General features: G+C 39.5%; 1 protein-coding gene across 1 annotated transcript in view; it reads right to left on the bottom strand.

Annotated features, from left to right (window-relative positions):
• SNTG1 (syntrophin gamma 1) overlaps positions 1 to 25094 on the bottom strand; it is a 260892-nt gene that overhangs the window by 42006 nt on the left and 193792 nt on the right. The window contains exons 14-15 of the mRNA XM_065398308.1: positions 9197 to 9349; positions 1682 to 1774 (exon numbers count right to left, since the gene is read on the bottom strand). Of these exons, the coding sequence (XP_065254380.1) occupies positions 1682 to 1774; positions 9197 to 9349 (246 nt within the window). The remainder of the gene's footprint in view (positions 1 to 1681; positions 1775 to 9196; positions 9350 to 25094) is intronic.

Below are 25094 nucleotides of genomic sequence, written 5' to 3' on the forward strand. Positions count from 1 at the left end.
AATAGCAGGGCTAGCAAGTGAACCTGCAGCCATATACATCCCAGCTACAGTCAAGGTTAGAAAATCAAGCAGGTTGTGTGGCAGTTCCACCTGCCAACATCTGTCCAGGTCTGCTGGCCCTTTTTCTGGGCCTATTCTTTCCACCATCTGGCTCAGGCGCACTGACAACTGCCACTCAGAGATAAGCAAATCAGTTCACCTTGGCCACACTTATAGAGAGCAGGAAGAGCCTTTCCATCACCTTCCTGCTTTGGGCCCTCACTCTTCCTTTGCTACTTCTGCCCCCATTCCCAGACACTATGTGAGGAGTTAACCCTTTGCTTAGTGACTCTTACTTCCTAGTCTGTGCTTTCTTTTCTTCCTTTGCATGTGGCCCGATGGCGGGGGTGGGGTTGGGAGGGACACAGGTTCACATATAATTTACAGTGCCACACCTGGATATGGACATGTGCTTGGCTTTAAAATTCCCCACCAAACTATATCCCCACACTGGTCAAGGAGGAAACGGTAAAGACAACAGATTGCTGTGGCTACTGTTGCAGGACCACTCTTTGCCTCATCCAGCCTCTCCTTATTGTTGCTAGGGCTATTGTTTTGGAGCTCATTATCCCCCTCTGATTCTCTCTCTACTCCTCTCACCTACCTCCTCCCCTCACACTCCCAAACCCACAAAGCAATTACGAACAAAATATACAAATGCTCATACAAAGCACGTTTAAAACTCATTATCTCTGAGTCTTAACATTTTTTGTGAGGATCCATGTGAGCAAAACTCAACTGGTTTAATGTGCATGGAAAGTGAACACAAAAGTACATTCATTCCTTAATTCAAGCAAACAGTCAAGGAAAGATACTCATAGTATTTTGTGCAGCTCTATGAGAACTTGATCCAAAGTGCACTGATGTCAGTCCAAAGACTCCGACTGATTTCAATGGGCTTTGGATCAGGCCAATAATAATCATAATGTGAAAACTGATGATAATGTAACAGCTTTTCTGTCAAAACAAATGACTCGTCTCAGGTGACTGAGTGAGTAGATTTTTTTTAAGGCTGCGTGGGAATATTACAAGGCATACAGGCAGTGGCTGAATCCAATGGCTGCTGTCTGCTCCTTTCTAGGTGGCTGATGTACCTGTGTTATCCTGATGGGAAAGCCAGAAGAGGTTCACTTTGATCAAGATATTTGAGTGATGACTTTTTGCATTATAAAATTACAAACACTACACATGTAAATATGAAATAATACATATTTGAAATTGCAATAATAATCATACTTTCTACTAGGGGAATGATGGGTTCTCTTTGAAGAATTCCTGTGCCACTATGGATTCCTACAGGATGATTTCTCTTTAAAATGTGATGGAAACCAGGCAACACCAGGAGAATGACATCAACCTGAATCCATTTGGGCTCTCCTGTTAAATTATAGTATGAGGATTTGACACTTGACCAGGGTTGACACTGGCTTCTCTGTAACAACTGCATTACAGATTGCAACATCCCATATCATTCAGAAACAACCCCCCAGGATTACAATAAAGTACAAGGGATTTGACATATGATGGCCTACCAAAATACTAAAAGAACACATTTCAAGGATGGCTTAACTCTCCATCTCAAAACATAATACTTGGAAGAAGAATATTAATACCATATTGGATGCAGGTCTCAGACCTTTACCTTTGTGGCAGCATCAAAACATACAAAGCCCATGCCAAAGTCAATGGTAAGCCCCATAAGATGACTCTCCAAAACACAGGCATATGTCTTGCACTGCAAAAATCAGAAAACACAGTTACTATACTAAGTAGCACTGCACTTGTCTGTTAGCTCCAGTAAGTTCTCTTTGTTTGCTCCAATGTACACATCTCAACATTATTGTCCGAGAAAGGATTGTGTATATGTATTAGGTCAATTTCATCCCTGATGTAGTTCAAATTAGTGGATTTACACCAGAGAGGAAATTGTGCCAATACAATAGAAAGAGCCTTTCATTTCATTTAAAAAACAACAACCACCACCATAATTCAACAGTAATTGTAATGGATTACTGTAGCAACTGATAAAAAGAAAGTCTCATTTTATAGCTAGATTTTTTTAATGATTTAAGAAGATAAAACAGAGTAGCATCACTATACCTTCTGATATCCAGATTTAGAATAAATAACTGTGTTTGCAAAGAAATTCTGTTTGAGATACTGTTTGCTTTTTTGTTATCTGCTCAACCTCAGTGGTACAATATGGTGAAAAATAATTGATGCAATCAAAAGAGAACTTTCAGTGTTGACTAACAGACAATATGTAGCTCTAACTATAAGCTTCTATGGGAAAACCTTGACATTTTAAATGGCATTCATTCTTTGGTTTCTTTTTTTAAGAACATGACATTTTGATATACGACATAAGAAATCAATTAGTGACATTTTCTTGATCAAACTGAGCTCTCTACTTCAAAGCATGCTTCAGGTTCATAATGGCAAGCTTGCATTGTTCAACATAAATTCTGGTTTTCCTTGTCAAAAATATTTAATTATGTCAAAATCTGATGCACCAAAGTGCTTTAAAAGACCATGTTTCACACAGCTGCATCACAAGGGAAATGTTTTTGGGAATTTTACTTTTCAGATTAAAGTCAGAGACAATTAAATTCCCCAATATCTTTGAGCTGAAGACCCTAAGCAAGAGCACAGATTGCAGGATTTTTCATTTTCATCCAGTTCGTGGATGTTAATACAATGTGCACACTGTCTCACAGGACTGAATATTAATTATTAATATTGACATAAGTTGGTTATTGTATTGTCTTTATGAAGATACTTATTTCTATGGAACTGTGACAATCAATGAATAATAAATAAATAGCATTTATTAACATTTATCTTTATCAAGAAACACCCCACCAAAAACACTATCTTATTTTTCTCATGGTGCTGGCTTCAGAGCTACCCCAGGTGTGGACACCATAGGTGAATTCCTGGCCCCACTGAAGTTAATTGGAACATCTTTATTATTCTGTCATGAGTTTTTTAACAATTCTAAGACTTTTGTCCCAAAATGTAAAAGCATGGGAGTTGTGGTGTTCAGAGCTTCCAAAAGCAAGGCCATGTTTAGTTAGTGCCTGAATATGGATTTAAGGGTTTACTTTGAGAAACCCTGGTTTGGAAATGTTGACCTTATTGTCTCCTTAAATACAGAAACTTAGGATAGAATTTTCAAAAGTGATCAGCGTTGGCCTAACTCTGAAGACAATGGGAGTTTTATCATTTACTTCAGTAGGAACAGAGTTAGGCTGACGCTGAGTGTTTTTGAAAATCTTACCTTTAATATTTTAGTGGTTATATGTGTCCTGGTGTATTATTGCATCTTTAAACAATTTGCACTGAAATATGTTATATAGCAGGAAACCTGACAATGACAAACACAGAGTAATTTTCATAGTACAAACACAATAAAAGTCAAGAGCTAGGGTATTTGATGGTTGTGGAAAATATGCATTGCAGATATTCATATCACATCTTTTTGATATTTTTGTTACTGTAAATGCCATTGATTCACATGAACGAAGTGTTATTTTGACATTAACATTGCACCATATAAGGGGCACCCTAAATAAATAAACACACACACACACACAAATATACACACACACACACTTATTTATTTACAGCTACAAACGGGATGGCTTTACTTTTTGAAACACATTTAAATGGGCAGCCCCCTGAATACAACGACCACAAACTACATCTTCTTTGTGGAAAAGTTATTCTGCTCTAAAAAGATGAACCATGAACACCTGCTTCTTAAATTGCAAGAAACATTTATTACTTGATATACTATTCTAGGATTTGAACACTGACTTTTTGAAAACTTTAAGATAAGTATATTTTGTGGAACTGAAATAATTGCATCTTGTTTAGTTAATATGCTGGCTGATATATAGGTGCACTACTTTTCTCTCCAGGATGGAATATGGTGACGGCTGCATCAAGGCACATACCATAGCTCAGGGGTCGGCAACGTTCGGCACACGGCTCGCCAGGGTAAGCACCTTGGCGGGCCGGGCCAGTTTTACTTACCTGCTGACGCGGCAGGTTCGGCCAATCGTGGCCCCCACTGGCCGCGGTTCGCCGTCCCGGGCCAATGGGGGCGGCGAGAAGCGGCGCGGGCGAGCGATGTGCTGGCTGCGGCTTCCCACCGCCCCCATTGGCCCGGGACGGCGAACTGCGGCCAGTGGGGGCCGCGATCGGCCAAACCTGCCGCGTCAGCAGGTAAATAAAACTGGCCCGGCCCGCCAGGGTGCTTACCCTGGCGAGCCACGTGCCAAACGTTGCCGACCCCTCCCATAGCTGTTAGATAACTTGTACAAGCACATCACATAATTCAAGTCTTTCAGCTTCAAATATGCAGACCTCTAGCACCTAAACTAAAGTAACATCTCCATTAGTTGTCATTAGGGCAGATATGAAATTTTTATGCCAGCCTCTAGACAGAGTGAGAGAAATGATAGAACAGTCTAGTTCGTTCCAGTAGGGAGAAGTTGTACACACACACTTCAGCCATTCAACCATGAAAAATGTGAACTGCAATTTATTTTGATGTGATCCCATTCATTAAAAAGGTTAACTAATGCTATGTTAGAAAACTCCCACTTTTATTAAAAAAATCAGGGTTTCATTTTGTAGGTTTACCTTCATAATTTATTTGTTGTGTTTGCAGAAGTGAGAGGCAGTTTTCACTGCAAATGTATTGTAAAAATGCTATTATATTATAAACATTAAAACTTTTCCCCCTGGGTCAAACAAAGGGGGGGAAAAGATGATTTTAGCTTTGGCAATGTTTCATCCCACTGAGAGAAAAAATGGGTTCACATTTGTAAAGTAACACATTTCACACTAGATCAGATTTATGAATTCCCAAATATTGAAAATCCCTCAGGTTTTGCACGCAAAGCAAAAATTGGTAGCTGCAGAGTTCTATTATCAACTCACTACAACATGTATAACACAACAACTGCTTTATCTACATCGCTCCAGCTACCTTAAGTAAACATGAAAACTACACTGAGGACTAAAATTTGTCAAAAAGACAATATCTCAGATTGGGAATAACAGTCTGCTCTAACTGAGCTGACCTCCTATTCCCACAGCATAATCAGCAACTCCACCTATATGGAAGATCAGCCTCAATCTATCACTTCAGACTAAGGTTTCCGCTCATCATTTTTACTCCTCGAAATCTTGCAGAGGTATCTAAAACACAATTAGCAGAGTAAAAAAAAGGGTAAAAATTATAATGGCCTTTGACCAAATGAGACTTTAAGCTCTTTGGGACAGGAGCCCTCTTTTGTTCTGTGTTTGTACAGCAGCAATCACAATGTGGTCCTGATCCAGGATAACTAGGGCTCACAGGCACCATAGTAATACAAATAATAATCCTAAGTAATAATTCATTATTATTGAATTGTTGCAGTGAGTTTGGAATATGCACTATAGGATAAAGGTAAACTATTTATTCTGGATGTCTTCTCATATTGAATTTCTCTGCTGTCTTTAATTCAGCTCCTCCTTCATGAACTTGGAGAGAATAAAATGAAGAACACTACCCAGGTGCATGGAGAATGCCGAAGTTATTACAGCTTTAAGACAAACCTTAAAGATGTACTAAAAGCTATAACAAACCTTGGAATGATTTCACATTGATTATTGGTTTCCTACACAAATACATGAAACCTTGTAAAAAATATATCCCACATAAACAGCCACAAAATATTTCCTCTCTCAGTCCCAGTGCACTCCCACAGTATGGAATCTTAAGCTGAGTCCATGAATAATTCAGGAGCTCAGCTCCAGAAGATGACAGCCCAAAGCATTATGTTCCTCAGACCCTACGCCCTCAGTTCACACTACAGTTCCAAGGAGGTGTTTAAATTATGGAAGGCGTGATGTGCTGTGAGCTTATTGTAAGCTATTTCTGAAGCTTGGAGAACCTGAAAACACTTGGGTTATTAGGTTCAAGAATCAATTCAGACTTTAAAACTCAACTTTTCAAGCACAAAACTTCCATGGGGGCAAACTTTAAAATGTAATCACAAGGCAGGCTACACAATACTCATCTTCTGGAGTGAACAGCTATCATAAAAACAAGAACGATAGTAAGAAAGCACATAAAGGAAGCCCATAAAGCAAGGAACGAAACATTCAACATAAACTAGTAGGGACTTCAGCCGCATTCAGTTGATTTCAGTTAATTTGAACACTACTATAAATGCTGCAGATGTCTTGGGTTCTTCTCACACTTTAAAAAAATGCTATAAGACAACAGGGAAAAGGATTTCCCCCTCCCACTATCTATGTGACTTCTGTTTTTTCTTTAAATATCTAATTATACGCATGGATGTTCCTTATTGCTCTATAGAAAACTAATTAACTATAACATACTCTACAAAGGCACCTCTACAGTATTATAAATTGCGTGACATGTTAATGGAAAACTGCTATCAACTTTATTGTTTATTTGTCTTCCTGAAATCTTAATTTTTCCTAAAGGAAGTTTGTTCTTTACTTGTATGTTAGAAGCTGCAGAAGCTATGAACTTAGGTCACATTTCAGCAAGGTACCTATCTGGGGCTCACGAGTAGTCCCATTGACTTTAGTGGTATTTCTCACATGCTAGAAGTGTGGCAAGTGCTTAAGTACCTTGCTGAATAGTGGTCTTAATCAGGTATATTTTTAAATAACTCTATTTGTAATAAACTCTATGGACTGTATTTGCTGTTGTAAATTGGCATAGCTCCATTTACTTCTATGGAGCTACATTCATTTATACTAGTAGAGAAATTGTGCCAATATATGTGTGACTATAGTAGAGTCCAGCCTACATTTGGATGATATTTTTAAAATGAAAAATTAACAAAATCCTAAATTTAATTAAAATGTAAAAAATATGGATAGCTCATGTGCAGAAATATCTGCATATACCTGGGTTTGCATTCAAAGTGAATTGTATATGCAAATAAGACACTGAATGCAGTTACCCATTTGCTTGTGTATGCGACTGCATAGAGGCTTGACTTTAAATATCAATATAATTATTATTTGAGAGTGCCCATTTATAATTTTCTGATCACCCATCCATGAGACCCCATTTTGATTTGAACGTAGCTCTTTCCTTGTCACAGAATGATGAGACTCATTGGCACTTTGTAGAGGCCAATCATGCCACTTCTCAACTAACACTGAAAATCTTTTATGTGTTTGATGATAAATGTGCAACAAAATTGTGGGAGGAAGGATTAAGTCACAAACTACTGAAAGAAAATTAGAGCAAACTAAATGTAATTCAGGTAATGGAATTGGCATCTTACCCATCCCCTTTCCCCCCCTTATCGGGATGTAGGAAAAAGTTCACATATAACACTAAAAGTGTACATACAAAAGATGAAACTGATTCTGTCAATTTTGGGTTTCAGTCAATTTCACAAATGATAAAATATTTTACTGTTGATAGTTCAGTTTCTCACATTTGCTATAGCCAAAAGGCAGCCTTGGCACGTAAAAAATATTTTCAGCTCAATAAAGACAAGATATGCTGATCACAGTGGGGAAATGTGGGAATAAGACTGTTAGAAGAGGTATTATTGAGGACACTGGAGCATATTGAATACATTTGAAGTATAAAATCTAAGAAGTAGAGCCAAAAATCAGAAGTGGCACAGCAGGTACCCATATAAGAAGAGACAAAATTGAAGTAACTTGAGCGCTGATGGTTATTATAGATGTTTTGTTATATTTTCTTTTGTGGAATGCCTTGTAGTGTAGTTACAAACAGTGCCTCAGGTAATGATATGAGAAGAGGTATCATGAGTATTTCTGAATTAGGAGATTATTTGTTTTTGTTTTGTTTTTTTAAAAGAGTGAAACTGCATCTACATTTTCCAGCACAGTAATGAAAGTTCAAACTATTCCTCTAAAATGTAACAGAAAGTAACATTTTTAAGTTAAAAATTGGCATTTCTGAGATTAACGGAAATAGCTATATGCATGAAAAGTGACAGCACTTCTACCAGTTTTATAAACTAACCTTATTTCATCTCAGCTCTGATGGTTTTGAGATCAGGAGGGTGTTACCACATATAAACATTTAACATTTTGTTTAAACAATAAGTGCCAGATGTTCAAATGAGGGCACAAATGATGTACACATAGAAACTTGTCTTGGAGCACAAATCAGCATGTACATATACCAAATAGGGGCGGCATCTAACACTTAGATGCCCAAATATTCTACTGATATGCAAATATGATTTTTTATGGGTGCAGCTGGAAGAGTAATCATGGCAACATCTTTGCAGATGTGTCCAGAAAGATGTTTTTCTGATTGCGATATCAACATTACAGCTAGGAATGGGTGAATCAGAAAGGACTTGGAACTTTTTTTTATATTTTAACACAAACTATAATGCACTATTGGTCATCTTAATTTCACAGTAAAATGCTGATTGGGCATCAAATATTACCCAGCCTGATCTAGAATCATAGCTATAGAATAGTCCACTACTAATCTCTACTCTGGTATCACATACTCCCCACTCTGGCATCTGATAATTAAAAAGAAATTGCAACAAACAAAAAATGTATGAAGAAAACAAAACAAAAGTGTTAGGCTCACTTTTGCCCTCACATTGGTGCAACACCTATTAACTACAATGAGAGTTTAATCCTTGTAAGTGAGGTCAGAATTGGGTCCTTTATATCACCTGATTGTACAACAATGCTGTCCAAACAGCTGTGTTACCTCCCCACTGTTTAAAGACTCTCTCTCTCCTGTTTTCCTTCTGTCCCTACTTTGCTCATTGCCTTTTGTCATTATTTATTGAGTTACCTGTCCATGGTAATTAAAGGCAGAAATTTGAGGTGGGTAAGAATGTCCTATGAGCCTTTGATTACAAACTCCATGGGAAAGGTGACAGTGTCTTCTTGTACTTAGATTTGAGTAATATAGAGAAACAGTAGATAGACATATAATCAAAACACCAGGAACAACTAGGACACTGTATAGTTACAATAATAACAACATGCGTAATCCATTAGAAGGTTAGATGTTTCCATCTCATTTGGCTTTTTTTCTTATTAATTTCCATCCCTGACAAACACTTATTAATGTTCCAAAACACAGGCATTATGGCAGCTGTCTCACCTGAATTCGTTCAACTTCTAAAAAAGTTGCTGTTTGGAAGGCTTTTTCCCATAGGGTTAGGTCACACTCTAACTCCACGGAAAAGTAGAGGTCCTCTCCAGATTCAGATTGGACACCGAAGCAGTGTTTCCGACGATCCAACAGATCACTGTCCTGATGAAAACCTGAAGTTATATAATCTGGCATACATAATTAATATTTCTTACTGTAAATATCTATGCCTCAAATTTAACATTATAGTTGGGCATTGCTAACTTTATACATACTGCATTAGTAGGTGAAAGTTCAGGAATTGCAAAGGAAGGCTTGGGCCTAAATGTTGACATCTGAAGGAATTTGAAACAAGACGTTATGTTGAGAGCTGTGCATTTTATCAACATACTGTACTAGGATTTACAGAAAACCACAAGCATAACTTTCAACATCTTAACAAGCCATTTCTCATAAAGGGTACAATAGATTTTTTCTTTTTTAGTAATGAAGCATCTATAAAATATGTCTTCTATTTATCCACAGAAGAGGTCAAGCACAAAGTAAGATGTGACTCTTTAAACTACTCTGCCAACCCCACCAATGTACCCCACCAACGGAGCGAGAGAATACTTCAGTGTAAATAGTAATTCTGTCCTTAGCCTCTCTACTGAGACCACCAGGAAAGAGTCCATATTTGTGCTAGTTTACTAAATCCAGTATTAAAAGGTATACACTGTTACAGCCAGCCAGAAGAGATTTTTGTTCATCCCAATAGCAGAATTGCTCTCTTTAGAATTGTTTGTCCATAATTTAAGATCCAGGGAGAGCAGATTACATAGACTACCAAGTCAGACATTTGATATCAGACTGTAGAAAAATATAGCATTAAATAGTTGACAGGATTTATAATTGAGAAATTTGCAATGAAATCCACCATTAAAAAAATTTATCAATGAATTTTTTAAACAGCACTTTGAAAAACAGGAACATTGTGGGTTAAAATTCTGGCACACAGTTCACACAAACACACTTGTGAAAACAAGAAAAGAAGCACTCAGAAGGATCAGAGTGCAACAAATTCATTGTCACAAATGACAGGCAACAAGGTCACCACCTAAACTGAGCACATATGGCATCAGGGATAAAAATAAATGCTTTTGGCTCTTAAGGCGAGTGGTCATATCTTATATTAGACCAACTTCTGTTGGTGGGAGAGACAAGCTTTCGAGCTTAGACAGAGCTCTTCCTCCACCAGCTGAATTAAAGGGAAGTCTCAGTTAGCTACAGTTCATTAGTGTCTGTACCCACTGTACACCAGATATTAGAGAGTGACTTAGTGTGTGATTCAAAACCTACTGAAGTCACAAGGAGTCTTTCCATTTACATCAGATAGCAATGGATCAGGACCATAAACACAGACATTTGAACTACAACCACACAGGGAGTAGGTACTCAGATACCATGGAAATGTGATGGCAGTTGTGAACTGCATACATTCTTGGAGGCTCAGATCCTCAACTGGTGTAAATCAGCATAGATCTTTAAAAGACAATGGAGTCATGATGACTTACATCAGCATAGGATCTGGTTCTCTGCATGTAAGAGAGCACAGTGTGAAAATACAATGTACAAAATACAACATTCGTGCATGCACATTTACAAACTAGACATAGATCTTCCACATACTAGACTATTTAGGATGTTTCAAACTTCTCATGGAATAACATTCGCCTGAATTGACATATTTATGTAGGACTTGTAAAATGGATTATCTACCCAAATTATCATGGTAATATATGGTTAGAGCCTGAGAACTGAACACAACATGTGAAAAAAAGATCAATTATTACTTTGGGACAGAATCACTTTCCCACTCCTTTGCTTTTGCACCATTCAGGCAGTGTAAAATGTGAGAAGCCCACCAGTCAGTCCCTTTGTGGGATGTCCCCTGGCCTGGAGGGTCTCCCAAGAGGGTGTAGAGCTGACATAGCTGGCTTCCTCTAGCCTCTGGTACGGGGGGTGAGGGAAGGGGATTGGCTGGAATGCTCTGCACTCTGGCTATCCTCAACTGCTGTCTGATCCTTCAGGGACCACAGCCAACAGAGACAAGTTAGAGCAACACCCTATAGTGTTCTAGCCTGCACTGGGGCTGAGGGAAAGAATCTGTTTGTTGGTCCGCAGTTTCTCTTTTTCTCCTGTACTGTGTTGCTCTAGATGACTGAGAGAGGGAGGGAGGGAGGGATGTCATCCTTAGCCAGGTTCACACAGAGCCAGTTGAACTATCCTGCTGTCTCTGGGCTCTCACTGATGGGTAGGTAAGCAGGCAATGGGAGCAGCCTGAACTACTTCCCTCCTTTCCCTTTGATGGAACAGTCAGACACCAGGCAAGTTGTACAACAGCTGAACCAGGGAAGGGACAGCAGCTACTCAAGACCGCCCTAAGCTCACACTAGAACTGCTCCTGAAATAGAAATAGAAATAGAAATTAATGGAGATATCCCATCTCCTAGAACTGGAAGGGACCTTGAAAGGTCATCGAGTCCAGCCCCCTGCCTTTACTAGCAGGACCAAGTACTGATTTTGCCCCAGATCCCCAAGTGGCCCCCTCAAGGACTGAACTCACAACCCTGGGTTTAGCAGGCCAATGCTCAAACCACTGAGCTATCCCTCCCCCCCAATCCCTATGCTTCTCTCCATAGTGAAAACATTCCAATTAAAAAACTTGTAGAGCACCACTTAGCAATCTCATTTTTCAATAATAATCAAATACCAATTTTCTTAACAGCTACCTCAAAGGCCAGAAGTTAGAGCCCAAGGGCCATAAGTGTCCCCCAATCCCCAGATTGGACACCCCTGGGTCAGAGGGACAAATCATAACACTTTTATACTTGGATGGTAGAAAAGAACCAAAAATAAACATTATCCCAAAATGTGCACACACTACTAACAACTTATAAGGTACATGGAATTGAATCTATCACCATCATATTTAGAACACTGATAAATAAGGCTAAGATTTTGTCACAGTTATTTTTAGTAAAAGTCACGGACACGTCACGGGCAACAAACAAAATTTCACAGAGCCCGTGACCTGTCCATGACTTTTACTAAAAATAACCATACAAGTTGCGTGACAGAGGTGCACAGCCCGGGCTGCAGCCCCCACCGCAGGGCAGGAGCGCCTGGCCCAGGCTGCGGCCCCCACCACGGTGCAGGAGCCCACGGTCCCGGCTGCGGCCCCCGTCGCAAGCCGCGGGGCAGGAGCTGCCCTCACCAGGGGGCAGGAGCACACAGCCCCGGCTGTGGTCCCCATTGCGGGGCTATGTGGGGAGCATAGCCACAGCTCCAGCCCTGGCTTCAGCTGCGGACAGCTGAAGCTGAAGAAGTCACGAAGGTCCGTGACTGCTGTAATCATCGTGACTAAATCGTAGCCTTACTAATAAATAAGAACATATTAACTATTGAAAACACTCCTGTAACTCTTGTCCAATGACAGGAATACCGCTGCACGTTCAGTCATAACCAGTTTATTTGAAAGCGTATTAGTGTTAGATGTTTACATCACATATTGTACCAGGGCAGTAACCACGGCAGGGTGAATGGGGCAGCCACCCAGGGCACAAAGCCAGGGGAGGGAGGCTGAACAATGGGAGGGATGAAAAAAGAAATGGGAGGAGGCAGAGCCCTGCAGTGGGACCGGGATCCACGGGTCCCATTACCGTACCTGCTACCCTTAACTTTTGTACTGCTGCGGGTGGTGGCAATACCATGCCACCCTTACTTCTACACTGCTTCTCATGGCAGTGCTGCCTTCACAGCTGGGTGGCTGGAGAGTGGTGGTTGCTGGCCAGGCACCTAGCTCTGAGGCAGCGCTGCCGCCAACAGCAGTGCAGAAGTAAGAACGGAATGGTATGGTAATGGGACCCATGAGGTCCCAGTCCTGCTGCAGAGCTGTACCCCCTACCATTTTATTCGCCCATCCCATTTTTCCACCCCTGCTCCCCCAGCTTTGCACCTTGGGCGGCTGCCCTGCTCACCCCACCCTGGTTATGGCCCTGATGGATACAACTGTGTTGAGAATTTTAAGAAAAAACACATTTCAGAGCAGAAAATAGGGATTTTTTAAAACTTTCATAACTGACACAACAAGCACAGATGGGCCAGGGCTATGAACTACCAAGCCTAGCAGTGCTGGGACTGAGCCCAGGCAGCCCCTCCCCCCCGAAATTAAGCACAGAATAGCATACAGAGGGACAGGCGAATAGTGCCTATCTTCACAAGGATGGATTTAACACATCCGGGTTTCATGGCCACACTCATATAAGTCAATGGATCTATTCAGCAAGGGGCATGACAAAATGAACATGTAAATGTGCACAGTTTTCCAAAGAGTGAGCCTCATCCTGCTAACAAGACTCTGAGCTATATCTATTCCTTAGGCCATTTTCCTTCTGCCAGGCAAAAGTTATCTGGCAGCTGAGCAGCACTCCTCAATGCAGGATTGAGTTCCCTTGTAGTCCCTGCCCTTTCCATTACTTTTTCACCTGTGCATAGGTGTGCAACACTCCAAACCTGTACCTATGTATCTAATTGTACTTTCTGTTAAATAATGGATAAGCAGGTCAATGGACTGACCAATGTGTGTGTAAATTTTTTTTTAACAAAAATGCTATGCGCCTGTCCCAAAAAAGTTATTAGTTCAGGGTAGTATGCCATCCCCCACAAAGCATGACAAAACCTCTAAAGGATGCTGCAAATATGAGATAAAAATGTCTGGAGTCTTGTACTCTGAGTTGGACTAAGACACCATCCTTATTAACTAACTTTTCGTCTCATGGAAGTTGTTTTGTTGATAAGATGTTTCACTTCAGTATAACTATAATGCACTCAGACACTTGCTTAGTGATGATCATAATCTTGTTCTTTTATTATCACTTATTAGTCTGCGGTGGCCTTTATTGAACTTTGTGATGACTTCATATGTGCTGTATGAGACAAATAATGATTTAATTGTAGTATTTGCCTGGGACCACAATTAAAAACAAATTCTCTGGGAAAGAATTGTCACAAGAAGGGAAAGTTGTACCAGTCTCCTGACTCTCCACTCAAAAAAGGTCATTTTATCTATCCATTTATTTATTTATAACCACAAAAAGTCCAAAGAAACAGCCTTGCAGCAAAACTAACTGTCAGGAAGGTCTTTGGCTCATGTCCACATGCTGTGTAATCCAGCATCCCTGCTGTCAGGAGGGGTGACTCCTGTTTGCCAAGTTAATAATGATGTACCTATTAAGTAAGAACAATAAATTTCTCCAAGGGAAACTAGCATGGTTCATTAACTTGAAAAGATCAAGTTAAAGTGGAATACTTCACAATCATCAGATAGTGGCATTATCTTCATCTCTCTCCAGAAAGTCTATTTTCTCTAAAAACTCCATGCTCTCCAGCTAAACCTGTACCTATGTATCTAATTGTACTTTCTGTTAAATAATGGATAAGCAGGTCAATGGACTGACCAATGTGTGTGTAAATTTTTTTTTAACAAAAATGCTATGCGCCTGTCCCAAAAAAGTTATTAGTTCAGGGTAGTATGCCATCCCCCACAAAGCATGACAAAACCTCTAAAGGATGCTGCAAATATGAGATAAAAATGTCTGGAGTCTTGTACTCTGAGTTGGACTAAGACACCATCCTTATTAACTAACTTTTCGTCTCATGGAAGTTGTTTTGTTGATAAGATGTTTCACTTCAGTATAACTATAATGCACTCAGACACTTGCTTAGTGATGATCATAATCTTGTTCTTTTATTATCACTTATTAGTCTGCGGTGGCCTTTATTGAACTTTGTGATGACTTCATATGTGCTGTATGAGACAAATAATGATTTAATTGTAGTATTTGCCTGGGACCACAATTAAAAACAAATTCTCTGGGAAAGAATTGTCACAAGAAGGGAAAGTTGTACCAGTCTCCTGACTCTCCACTCAAAAAAGGTCATTTTATCTATCCATTTATTTATTTATAACCACAAAAAGTCCAAAGAAACAGCCTTGCAGCAAAACTAACTGTCAGGAAGGTCTTTGGCTCATGTCCACATGCTGTGTAATCCAGCATCCCTGCTGTCAGGAGGGGTGACTCCTGTTTGCCAAGTTAATAATGATGTACCTATTAAGTAAGAACAATAAATTTCTCCAAGGGAAACTAGCATGGTTCATTAACTTGAAAAGATCAAGTTAAAGTGGAATACTTCACAATCATCAGATAGTGGCATTATCTTCATCTCTCTCCAGAAAGTCTATTTTCTCTAAAAACTCCATGCTCTCCAGCTAAACACTGCTCCTTTTTTGAAGTGCTCACTACCTTTTATTTTACTTAAAATGTAGCTGGTAAACACTAGTAAGTAATCTCTTCTTGGGGCCAATCATCCACTATGTGAATGGCCTGAGCTTCCACTGCAGTCAATGGGAGTTGAAGGTGCTCAGAACCTAACCGTACCTACTCAGCAACAGCTTCCAAGACTGGGTGACGAAAGTGTGCCTAACTCACATGGATCACCTTGGGCTAGACGGAATCCCTTCCTCATGCTGGTGAGCCATTTTTGCAGTCCCATTGGTGGCAACACTCACCATCATAAGTAAGGCGTTCACAATCTGTTCCAAGGAGAGTTATTGGGCAAAACAGACTCTTTGGTATCAGGTAACTTTAATTTCAGTTTTTAAATATATATTCAGTTCAGCTACCACTTTCACATTAATGGAAATGATTTTATCATATCAACATTTTATACTATGTAGATGGGAAAAAGTTGGTGAGATCCTCTGTTCACTGGTGAAGCCAGCTCAATGACCTCTTTGCAGCAGAAATGCAAAGGGGGCTTACCAGACACAGTAATTGGGCCCAATACTTGTCTAGGTCCTTTAAAAATAAAAAGCACTATACAAATGTAAGCATTAATTCTAGAGCACATTAGGTGTAAAGAGAAGTTAAAAAAACAATTTAGCAGGCATTTTGCACCTCCAGTCATCATTTATTTAGTAACTGAATATTAATTAGTTCTTCACACTCTGTGCCCAGGTTTACTATTATTTTAGATATTAATCTTCGCTCACATTTAGCTGCTGGGTATATCTGCATGAATAGAGAACTCCACTTTCTAAGAGGTTCACATGCTCCCTTTTGTATTCCTCTTTTTAAGAACACTCTTCCGTGGCATCACAATTAGTTGCTATGGAGATGATTTTGATAGCACTTACAAACAGCAAGAGCAGATTCACTTCAGAGTAACAAAGATATTGTTTCATAAAACATTCTTATTAATAAATAATAGGGAAGAGAAGGCATAACATAATGAACATGTACACACACACACACACACACACATATATTCACCCAGTATCTGCTCCCTGTACTGATACTTTTCTCAGATTTCTGTTTGGTGAAAAGAGCCTCAGATATTTATTTGCTGAGAGACATGCTGAGGTGTGTGTGTGTGTGTGTGTGTGTGTTTGTATATGCTGAGATTATATAATTTTTCTAACATTGCAAAGAAGCACTAATGGCGGTTTTCACCAAATGGAAATCTGAGAAAAGCCTTGGTACAGATGATTGGTGCAGTGAGATGCAACATGCTGAACATTACCTTGGAGGTGCTGAGCTGCCAATGAAGGTCAGCATGCTGCAGGATCAGGCCTTTGAATATTACATATTAGTATAGGGGAGAAAATAGTGACGTCCAAAGTTAAGGTTGCCTGACGCTTTCCTTTATAAGACCCTGTTTAGAGTTGCTTATAACTTTACCAAACTTTAACTGTTTGAGCTGATATTTTCCATGAAAGGTGTCTGCTTCAGGCTGAATGTTCTTATTAAGTGTCAGCTAAAACAGTTTATTCAATTCTGAGAACAAGGTTACAAAAAACTACATTGTTTTGCCCATATTAAAGAACTTTGTACAACTGTGTTGTTGACAAGCTCGGGTGTTTCCACGCTTTGCAGCACAAACTTCAAATTCAGAGATGGTGGGTGGTAATGGTGGGACTGATGTCAGGGATGTGCCTTTTGCCATACCCATAAAAATCTGTCATAATTTGGCCAAGTTAATTGCTTTTTTCAAAATGGTAGTTCACATGCGTTCAGTAGAGACTTGACAGCTAAATTCTCCGAAGAGTGTACACTGAGCATGCTCCATCCCCACAGGGCGACAGTTTGCTCCATCTCAGGGTTGCAGCTGCCAAGCAGAACTTTCCCTGCCATTACTCCTCCTGCCTTCTGGGGGCTGCTGTGTTGCCAGGTACTGAGAATAAGGAGAATGGTTTCTCCTGTTCTCTCAGTGCTCTCCCTGATGAGGACAAGATAACATGGAAAGAAGGATGAGGCAGCCTGTCTTGAATGCAGAGTGCTGAGGAATGGGGTGGGAGAGATGCAGGGCATGTGTTGGGGGATAGGAACAAGAGTTCAGGGGACAGGGGAGTTAGCAGGAGCCAGAAGGTTGGAGTAGGGATAGGGGCAGGAAGACAAGGGGACAAATGACTGTGTGGGTTTCTCGGGGGGGAATATAGGAAGGAGTAGAGGGAAAGGGGAGGATAGGAGCAAACTGGGGTTAAGTCAGGAACCATGGAGAAAGGAAAACATAGCAGACTAAGTAGCGGGAGCCCAGGGAAGTGACACAAGAATCCATGGGGATAGCAGCAGGAGAAGGGACAAGAGCAGGAGTTGAGGAGGTGGGGAGAGGAGACGCTGAGGCATGCAGGAGCAGAAATGACTAATTACTAGAGTCCATTGCTCTACAGAACATGAAAATTAACTAAAGTAAACAAGACTTTGGTTTCTGTTACTGGACCTATCCATTAATTCAGCCTCCCAGGGTTGGATCGTTGGCTTGACTAGATTGTCTGGCAGCATAAAATCAGACTAAAGGCAGCTGAAGTGGCTAGCTGAGAATTTTCTTTGCATTGGGGACACTTTCAAATGTACACAACTTGTATAGCCAGCTCTTCATCCTTGCTTTTTCATCCCTCGGCCCAAGAGCTGCGGCCAGTGATTCCTCCCTGCCTGAATATTCCTTTGGCAGTATTCACAGCTAGTAATATTTTAAGTAGCCTTGAGGCTGTTTAAAGTTATTTCTTGAGACCATATTGGTCCACAACAAACTATGCTGATTGTCAAATAGTATACGAAGAATCCAGTCTTCTGATTATATCTATCTGTAGTGTATTTTTGTTTGCACTGGTCCGTCATGTTATCTGAATGCACAACTGTTTCCTGTATTTCTCCCTTTTTCTCATATCTATTTATATAATAAAAATATACTGTAAAATAAGTTATTTTTACCACCAAGAGTAATTATTCTGTGCTGACAAAGTTAAGGTCAGAGGCGGCTGTTCTAACTAGGAGTTTAATTTGAGTAAAGAATGCAGCATTAGAGCACTCAAGATAAAAATGAAAAGAATTGCATTTAGTGAGTCATACACACAGGGATAGTTGGGAAGTGAGAGTCTGAAATATGACATGAGCCTTCTGTGCCTTCAGGTTGGAGCTGATTAGGACTATAGTAAGGAAATAACTGTACTGATATGAATAATACCTTGCATAAACTCCAGCTGTTCACCATCCTGACACCTTGCCTGTGTGGACATACTCGTCCCCTATTTCATTTCAGAGCTAATTTGCCATCAGACTACAACTACTGCTTCATGCCAAATAAAATAGCATTTTTACGGTAGGTCTCAAAACATCTGTGATTTGACACCCAGGAACTAGAGAGGAGGTGATCAGACTACAGAAGGGATTTACTCATGATTGAAAGTGCAGTCTTCTATGGTGGTAAAAACTAACTTTAGGAAATAAAGGCAATTTTGACTATCCTGGATATAATATTTTAATCTAATTTGCATAACCTGCCTAAAAGATTATACCACACTAGATTAAAAAGAAAAAAAAATGGTCTAAATAACAAAATGTTTAATTATGTAGTGCCTTTTATCTCAAAACCCCAACACATATTATATTTACACAGGCTAATATTAGCTGGATACACATTGTAGGTCTGGGCTGAGAAAATGGGCCTACCTCTGTAGTGGTGCTGTGGCAACTCCTGTCTTGGTCTAAGGGTTTCTCTTGGTTAATCCTGCTGCGTGTAACGGAAGCCAGAATTGGCTAGTAGTTGGCAGAGCACCACACACAAAAGACAGAGTCTTCTTGCTCTGCTCCCATCACTGAAAACATCCCATCCTACCGTCTTCCATTCTTTGTCTTTCTAAGATTTTGAGACACTCTAAATGCTGCATCTTTATCTTGGACAAAACCACCAGTGCAGGGCAAACCTGCCTCAGTGTAGCAGTTGGGAAAGTCTAGATCTATGTTTGGGAAAATAATATTCACACATTTTAACACCAGAAGCGAACATTAGATCATCTAGTTTGACTTCCTATATAATACAGGTCATAGAATTTAATCCAGTCACTCCTATATTGAGTCCAATAACTTGTGTTTGAGTAAACCATATTTTCCAGAAAGGCATCTGGTCTTAATCTGAAGACTTCAAGAGATGGAGAATCCAGTTAATCCCCTCACTTTTAAATGTGTGTCTTATTTCTAATTGGAATCAGTCTTGCTTTTACTTCCAGCCATTGTTTCCCATTACACTTTTCACTAAACAGCCCTTTGGTACCTGATATTTTCTTCATAATGTATTTATATATCATAATCAAGACACTTCTCGATCTTCTTTTTGATAAACTAAGCAGATTGAACTCTTACATCTTTCACTCTATGGCTTTTTTTTCTTCCAGCCCTTGAATAATTTTTGGAGCCACATATATTTATATTGACTTAATATCCTTTTAATGGGGCTCAATATTACTCTTCTAGGTATTTCATGGAGATATACCTATCTCATAGAACTGGAAGGGACCCCGAAAGGTCATCGAGTCCAGCCCCCTGCCTTCACTAGCAGGACCAAGTACTGATTTTGCCCCAGATCCCTAAGTGGCCCCCTCAAGGATTGAACCAATGCTCAAACCACTGAGCTATCCCTCCCCCCTTCATTGTCATAATGAACAACTCATTCTAATTTAACTGGAATTTGTTTGATAAATGACGCAGTTTGGACCTACTATACGACATCTGTATGGCATGTTAAAATCTAATATGCCAAATTGAAATCCTTTAGTATGAATAGTCTTTATAAAGTGATGCAGATTTTTCAGGGTATTTAGAAGACTTAGCACAGAGTTCATATTTATTTCGATGTATACTATTGCCTTGATGAAATATTCACATCAACTTTTGAAATAATGATTTTATTCTAAAAACTTGAAATTAGAATTAATGGGCCACATATTTTAATTGAAGTCAATGGAAGCTGCATTTGATAGTCGCCTAACTTAATTAGGTATATTTTCTACAGAGAAAAAAGAGGATTATAATAACTACATACCTCTTGGTATTATAAGGATTAGTTAGTTGAAGTTTATATAGTACTTTGAATATACTATTCAATATTCTCCTCTAATATTAAGTATTGTAATAGCGGTGCATATTTTGTAGGATCAGGTAGTTCACATCTTCTACTACTTGTACCACTCTATATGTTTGTATGTGATAAGGAAGAAACTAAACTTCCCCACATGAGGAAAATCAATGTCCTGGCCTAAACGAGAAACTTGTGGTGGTAAATGTCTCTAATCACAACCAGTTTGCTAGTTCATTAGAGCTGTAGTCGGAGTTGGGAAAAAATGAGGGGAGAACTAAAGATAACCTGGGACAAGTTTAGAATAGGTTCTCCCATTGTGTCATTGGTGTGCCTTGGAATTATAGAAGGGATATTTAGTGGAGAAAGTTGCCAGCATATATCAGGAGAAAAATGCTAATATAGCACTCAAAGCTAAAAAACAATGTATATGCCAGTGATTGAAGTTTTTTAGCCTAACACACTGAAAACATTTTTAAGGGACAACTCATTCGAAGAGAGACGTAGCTAGGTAAGTCTGATATGATCACTGAGATGTAGAATTGCCTGCTATAAAAATATCAGCCAAATAAGTTAAAGTGAGAGGCTTTAAATGTGCATTTTCAAATACATGATTTTGGTAATACTGGCAAATAAATAAATCCTCAGACACTGGGGAGGAAAGACTGTCAAGTTACTATCCATGCTTAGGTGAAATGAATAAGGCTGTATCTTTGTCACAGCTGTCATGGAAGTCAAGACATTTGTGGATTTTCAAAAGTTATTCATTGCGTTTGACATTTTGGGACTTTTGTGTGCAAGTGAGTGCGAGGATTGATTTTAGTTACAGCAAAAAAAAATTCCTTAGGGGCTGCAAAGCTGCACCCTGAGCTCCATGGGTAATAGAAAACATGAGTTCAGAAACAACTGGTAGAGACACAAGGGATCAAAGCATTGGGCTCTAGCAGCTCTAATTCCCAAAGCATAAAAGTTGTCCCTTCCCTGAGATAAACTGAAAATTTCTATAATTTGGAAAGCCAGTGTGAATAAAAGACAATTTGGCAACTCCAAAATACATCTGACATTTTAGCATATATTTTCCATGATTTTCTCTCAGAAATCCTACAAGACAAACCTCTATCCCTCATCGATGTACAATTTGCTAGGTGCATCAAGACTCCTGTTGAAAGAGTACTTAACAATCCTCCATCTCTATTGAGCAAAGCATTACGCATGTTCTTAACAGGAATGAACATAAGCTTGTGCTTAAAGTTAAGCATGAGCAAGTGCTTTTAACGAATCATGGTGTAAAAGATTTTTGTTGTGCCTCCAGTGAAGCATAAAATAACCTGGTTCAGATTCAACCTATTTGATAAATGATTTGTTCTCCTATGACAACTCCAGAGTGGGACACAGTTCATGAAAAAAATAAGGTTTACATATTTGTGTAAATCAGTGGTATTTATAGTTCTGCAGTAGTTCCCTTTGTGGTGTTAAAACTGCTTTATAAACATCATTTGATTAAATCTCTCAACATTGCTGTAAGATTGGTTAAAATAGGAATAGTGCCACCTATGAGAAATCTGAAGGTCAAAGATGTTAAATGGCCTGGAGAAAATAATAAAATAAGTCTGTGACAGTTAAGGAACTTTTTCCTAAAAATTGTCACGACCGTCAAAATCCATAGAATATATTTAGAAAAAATATGGTTGGTTTAAATATTTAGAGTGGCTATAAACATAATATTAACAACAATAGGGAAGGAACACAAGACAGATTAGGCAAAGACAAGGTTAAAGAACATTTAGATAAATTAGATGTATTAAAGTCAGCAGGGTCTAATGAAATTTGCCCTAGGGTACTTAAGCTGAAACAATCTCAGAAGCATTAGCAATTATTTTAAACAACTCATTGAGAATGGGTGAAGTCCTATCATCCAATCTAATTTCCTTCTTTTATAGGGTTACCAGCCTAGTGGATAGGAGGAAGTAGTAGACATAGAATCACAGAATCATAGAATTGTAGGAGTGGAAGGGACCTTGACAGGTCATCTAGTCTACTCCCCTGCACTCATGGCAGGGATAAGTATTATCTAGACCATCCCTGACAGGTGTTTGTCTAACCTGCTCTTAAAGACCTCCAATGATGGATATTCCACAACCTTCCTAAGCAATTTATTCCAGTGCTTAACTACCCTGACAGTTAGGAAGCTTTTCCTAAAGTCCAACCTAAACTGCCCTTGCTGCAATTTAAGCCCATTGCTTCTTGTTCTATCCTCAGAGATTGAGAACAATTTTCCCCTCCTCCTTGTAACAGTCTTTTATATACTTGAAAACTGTTATGTCCCCTCTCAGTCTTCTCTTCTCCAGACTAAACAAACCCATTTTTTCAATCTTCCTTCATAGGTCATGTTTTCTAGACCTTTAATCATTTTTGTTGCTCTTCTCTGGACTTTTGCCAATCTGTTCACCTTTTTCCTGAAACGTGGCGCCCAGAACTGGAAAAAAACAAACAAACTCCAGTTGAGATCTATTCATCATGGAGTAGAGTGGAAGAATTACTTCTCATGTCTTGCTTACAACATTCCTGCTAATACATCTCAGAATGAGGTTTGCTTTTTTTGCAACAGTGTTACACTGTTGACTCATATTTAGCTTGTGATCCACTAGGACCCACAGATCACTTTCTGCAGTGCTCCTTCCTACGTAGTCATTTTCCATTTTGTATGTGTGCAACTGATTGTTCTTTCTTAAGTGGAGTACTTTGCATTTGTCTTTATTGAATTTCAACCTATTTTCTTCAGACCATTTCTCCAGTTTGTCTAGATCATTTTGAATTTTGATCCTATCCTCCAGAGCACTTCCAACCCCTCCCAACTTGGTATCATACGCAAACTTTGTAAGTGTACTCTCTAAGCCATTATTTCAATTACTGATGAAGATATTGAACAGATCTGGACCCAGTACTGATCCCTGTGGGACCCCATTCAATATGCCCTTCCAGCTTGACTATGAACCACTGATAACTACTCTCTGGGAATGGTTTTCCAACCAGTTATGCACCCACCCACCTTATAGTAGCTCCATCTGGGTGCCACATTTTAGAAAAGATGTGAACAAATTGGAGATAGTCCAGAGGAGAGCAACAAAAATGATAAGTTTAGATAACATGACCTATGCGGAAAGGTTAAAAAACTGGGCACGTTTAGTCTTGAGAAAGGAAGAATGAGGAGGGACTTGATAACTCTTCAAATATGCTAAGGGCTGTTTAAAGAGGATGGCGGTCAATTGTTCTCCATGTTCACTGAAGGTAGGACAAGTAGTGATTGGCTTAATCCACAGCAAGGGAGATTTAGTTTAGATATTAAGAAAAACTTTCTAACTGTAAGGATAGTTAAACACTGGAATAGGTTACCAAGGGAGGTTGTGGAATCCCTGTCATTGGAGGTTTTTAAGAATAGGTTAGACAAACATCTGCCAGGGATAGTCTAGGTATACTTGGGTCCCCCCTCAACACGCAAGGGATGGATTAGATGACCTTTTGAGGTCCCTGCTAGCCCTACATTTCTATGATTCTCTATACCAATATAAGGGCATAGATGTATAGAAAGATAATGACACTGATTATTATATTTGATCATGACAAGCAATCTACTCTCTTTTTCCCCTTTAATAGAGCACTGGTCTATAGAGACTTCCTTCTTCTCTCATCTTGCCTCTCGTTCGAATCTTAGAATTCCTTTAGGTTTTCCCTTTACATTGTTTGTGCTGATTAACTTTCATGATCATTCCAATATGTATCTAATTAACCCTCCATTTTGCAGTTCTTTATGGATGTCAAGATGAAGGGACTTACCTCCCATATACTAAATGAATGAAGAAGCCTACCCCCCCCCCATTTCCATGTGTAAATTATGGAGTAGGTAAGATTTTTGTTTTCCATCCAAGGGAAAATAAATCTCTGTTTGTGGACATTCCTGTGTATCATCCCATCAAATGATATGCAAAAGGCTTCCTTCCCTATGGAAAGGGCCACACAACTTGCTCATAAACTTGACAGATCCCCAGGTATCTATGGAAGACCAGGGTAACTTTCCTTGGCTCCTGAGAAGAATAGTTGTGTTAGAACCCCCTGGATTCAGCTGCTTCTGTAACCACAAAAAGGTGTAGTGTGGGGGAGTGGTCTGTAGTACAGGTAACAGACTGTGCGGTTGGAGGGGTTTTTTCTCCCAGGCCATCCATTTCTCTCCTTTGCAGTTTATGGAAGGGTGATGTATAGTGCTGAGAGGGCGGCTGAGTCCCTCTTCTGTCACAGAAGGAAGGAGATTTTCTCTATGTTGAAAGCTAAGCAAGACAACTTAGGCTAAAGCCTTTAAAAATTCCAGCACGAGCACTGCATTCACGCCTGACATTCCTTCCCCCTCACACAAACTCATTCCTTAGGGAAAACAAATTAATGACAAAAGAAGTACACAATG

This window comes from Emys orbicularis, chromosome 2, assembly GCF_028017835.1.
Source record: "Emys orbicularis isolate rEmyOrb1 chromosome 2, rEmyOrb1.hap1, whole genome shotgun sequence".
NCBI classification, from domain to species: domain Eukaryota; kingdom Metazoa; phylum Chordata; order Testudines; family Emydidae; genus Emys; species Emys orbicularis.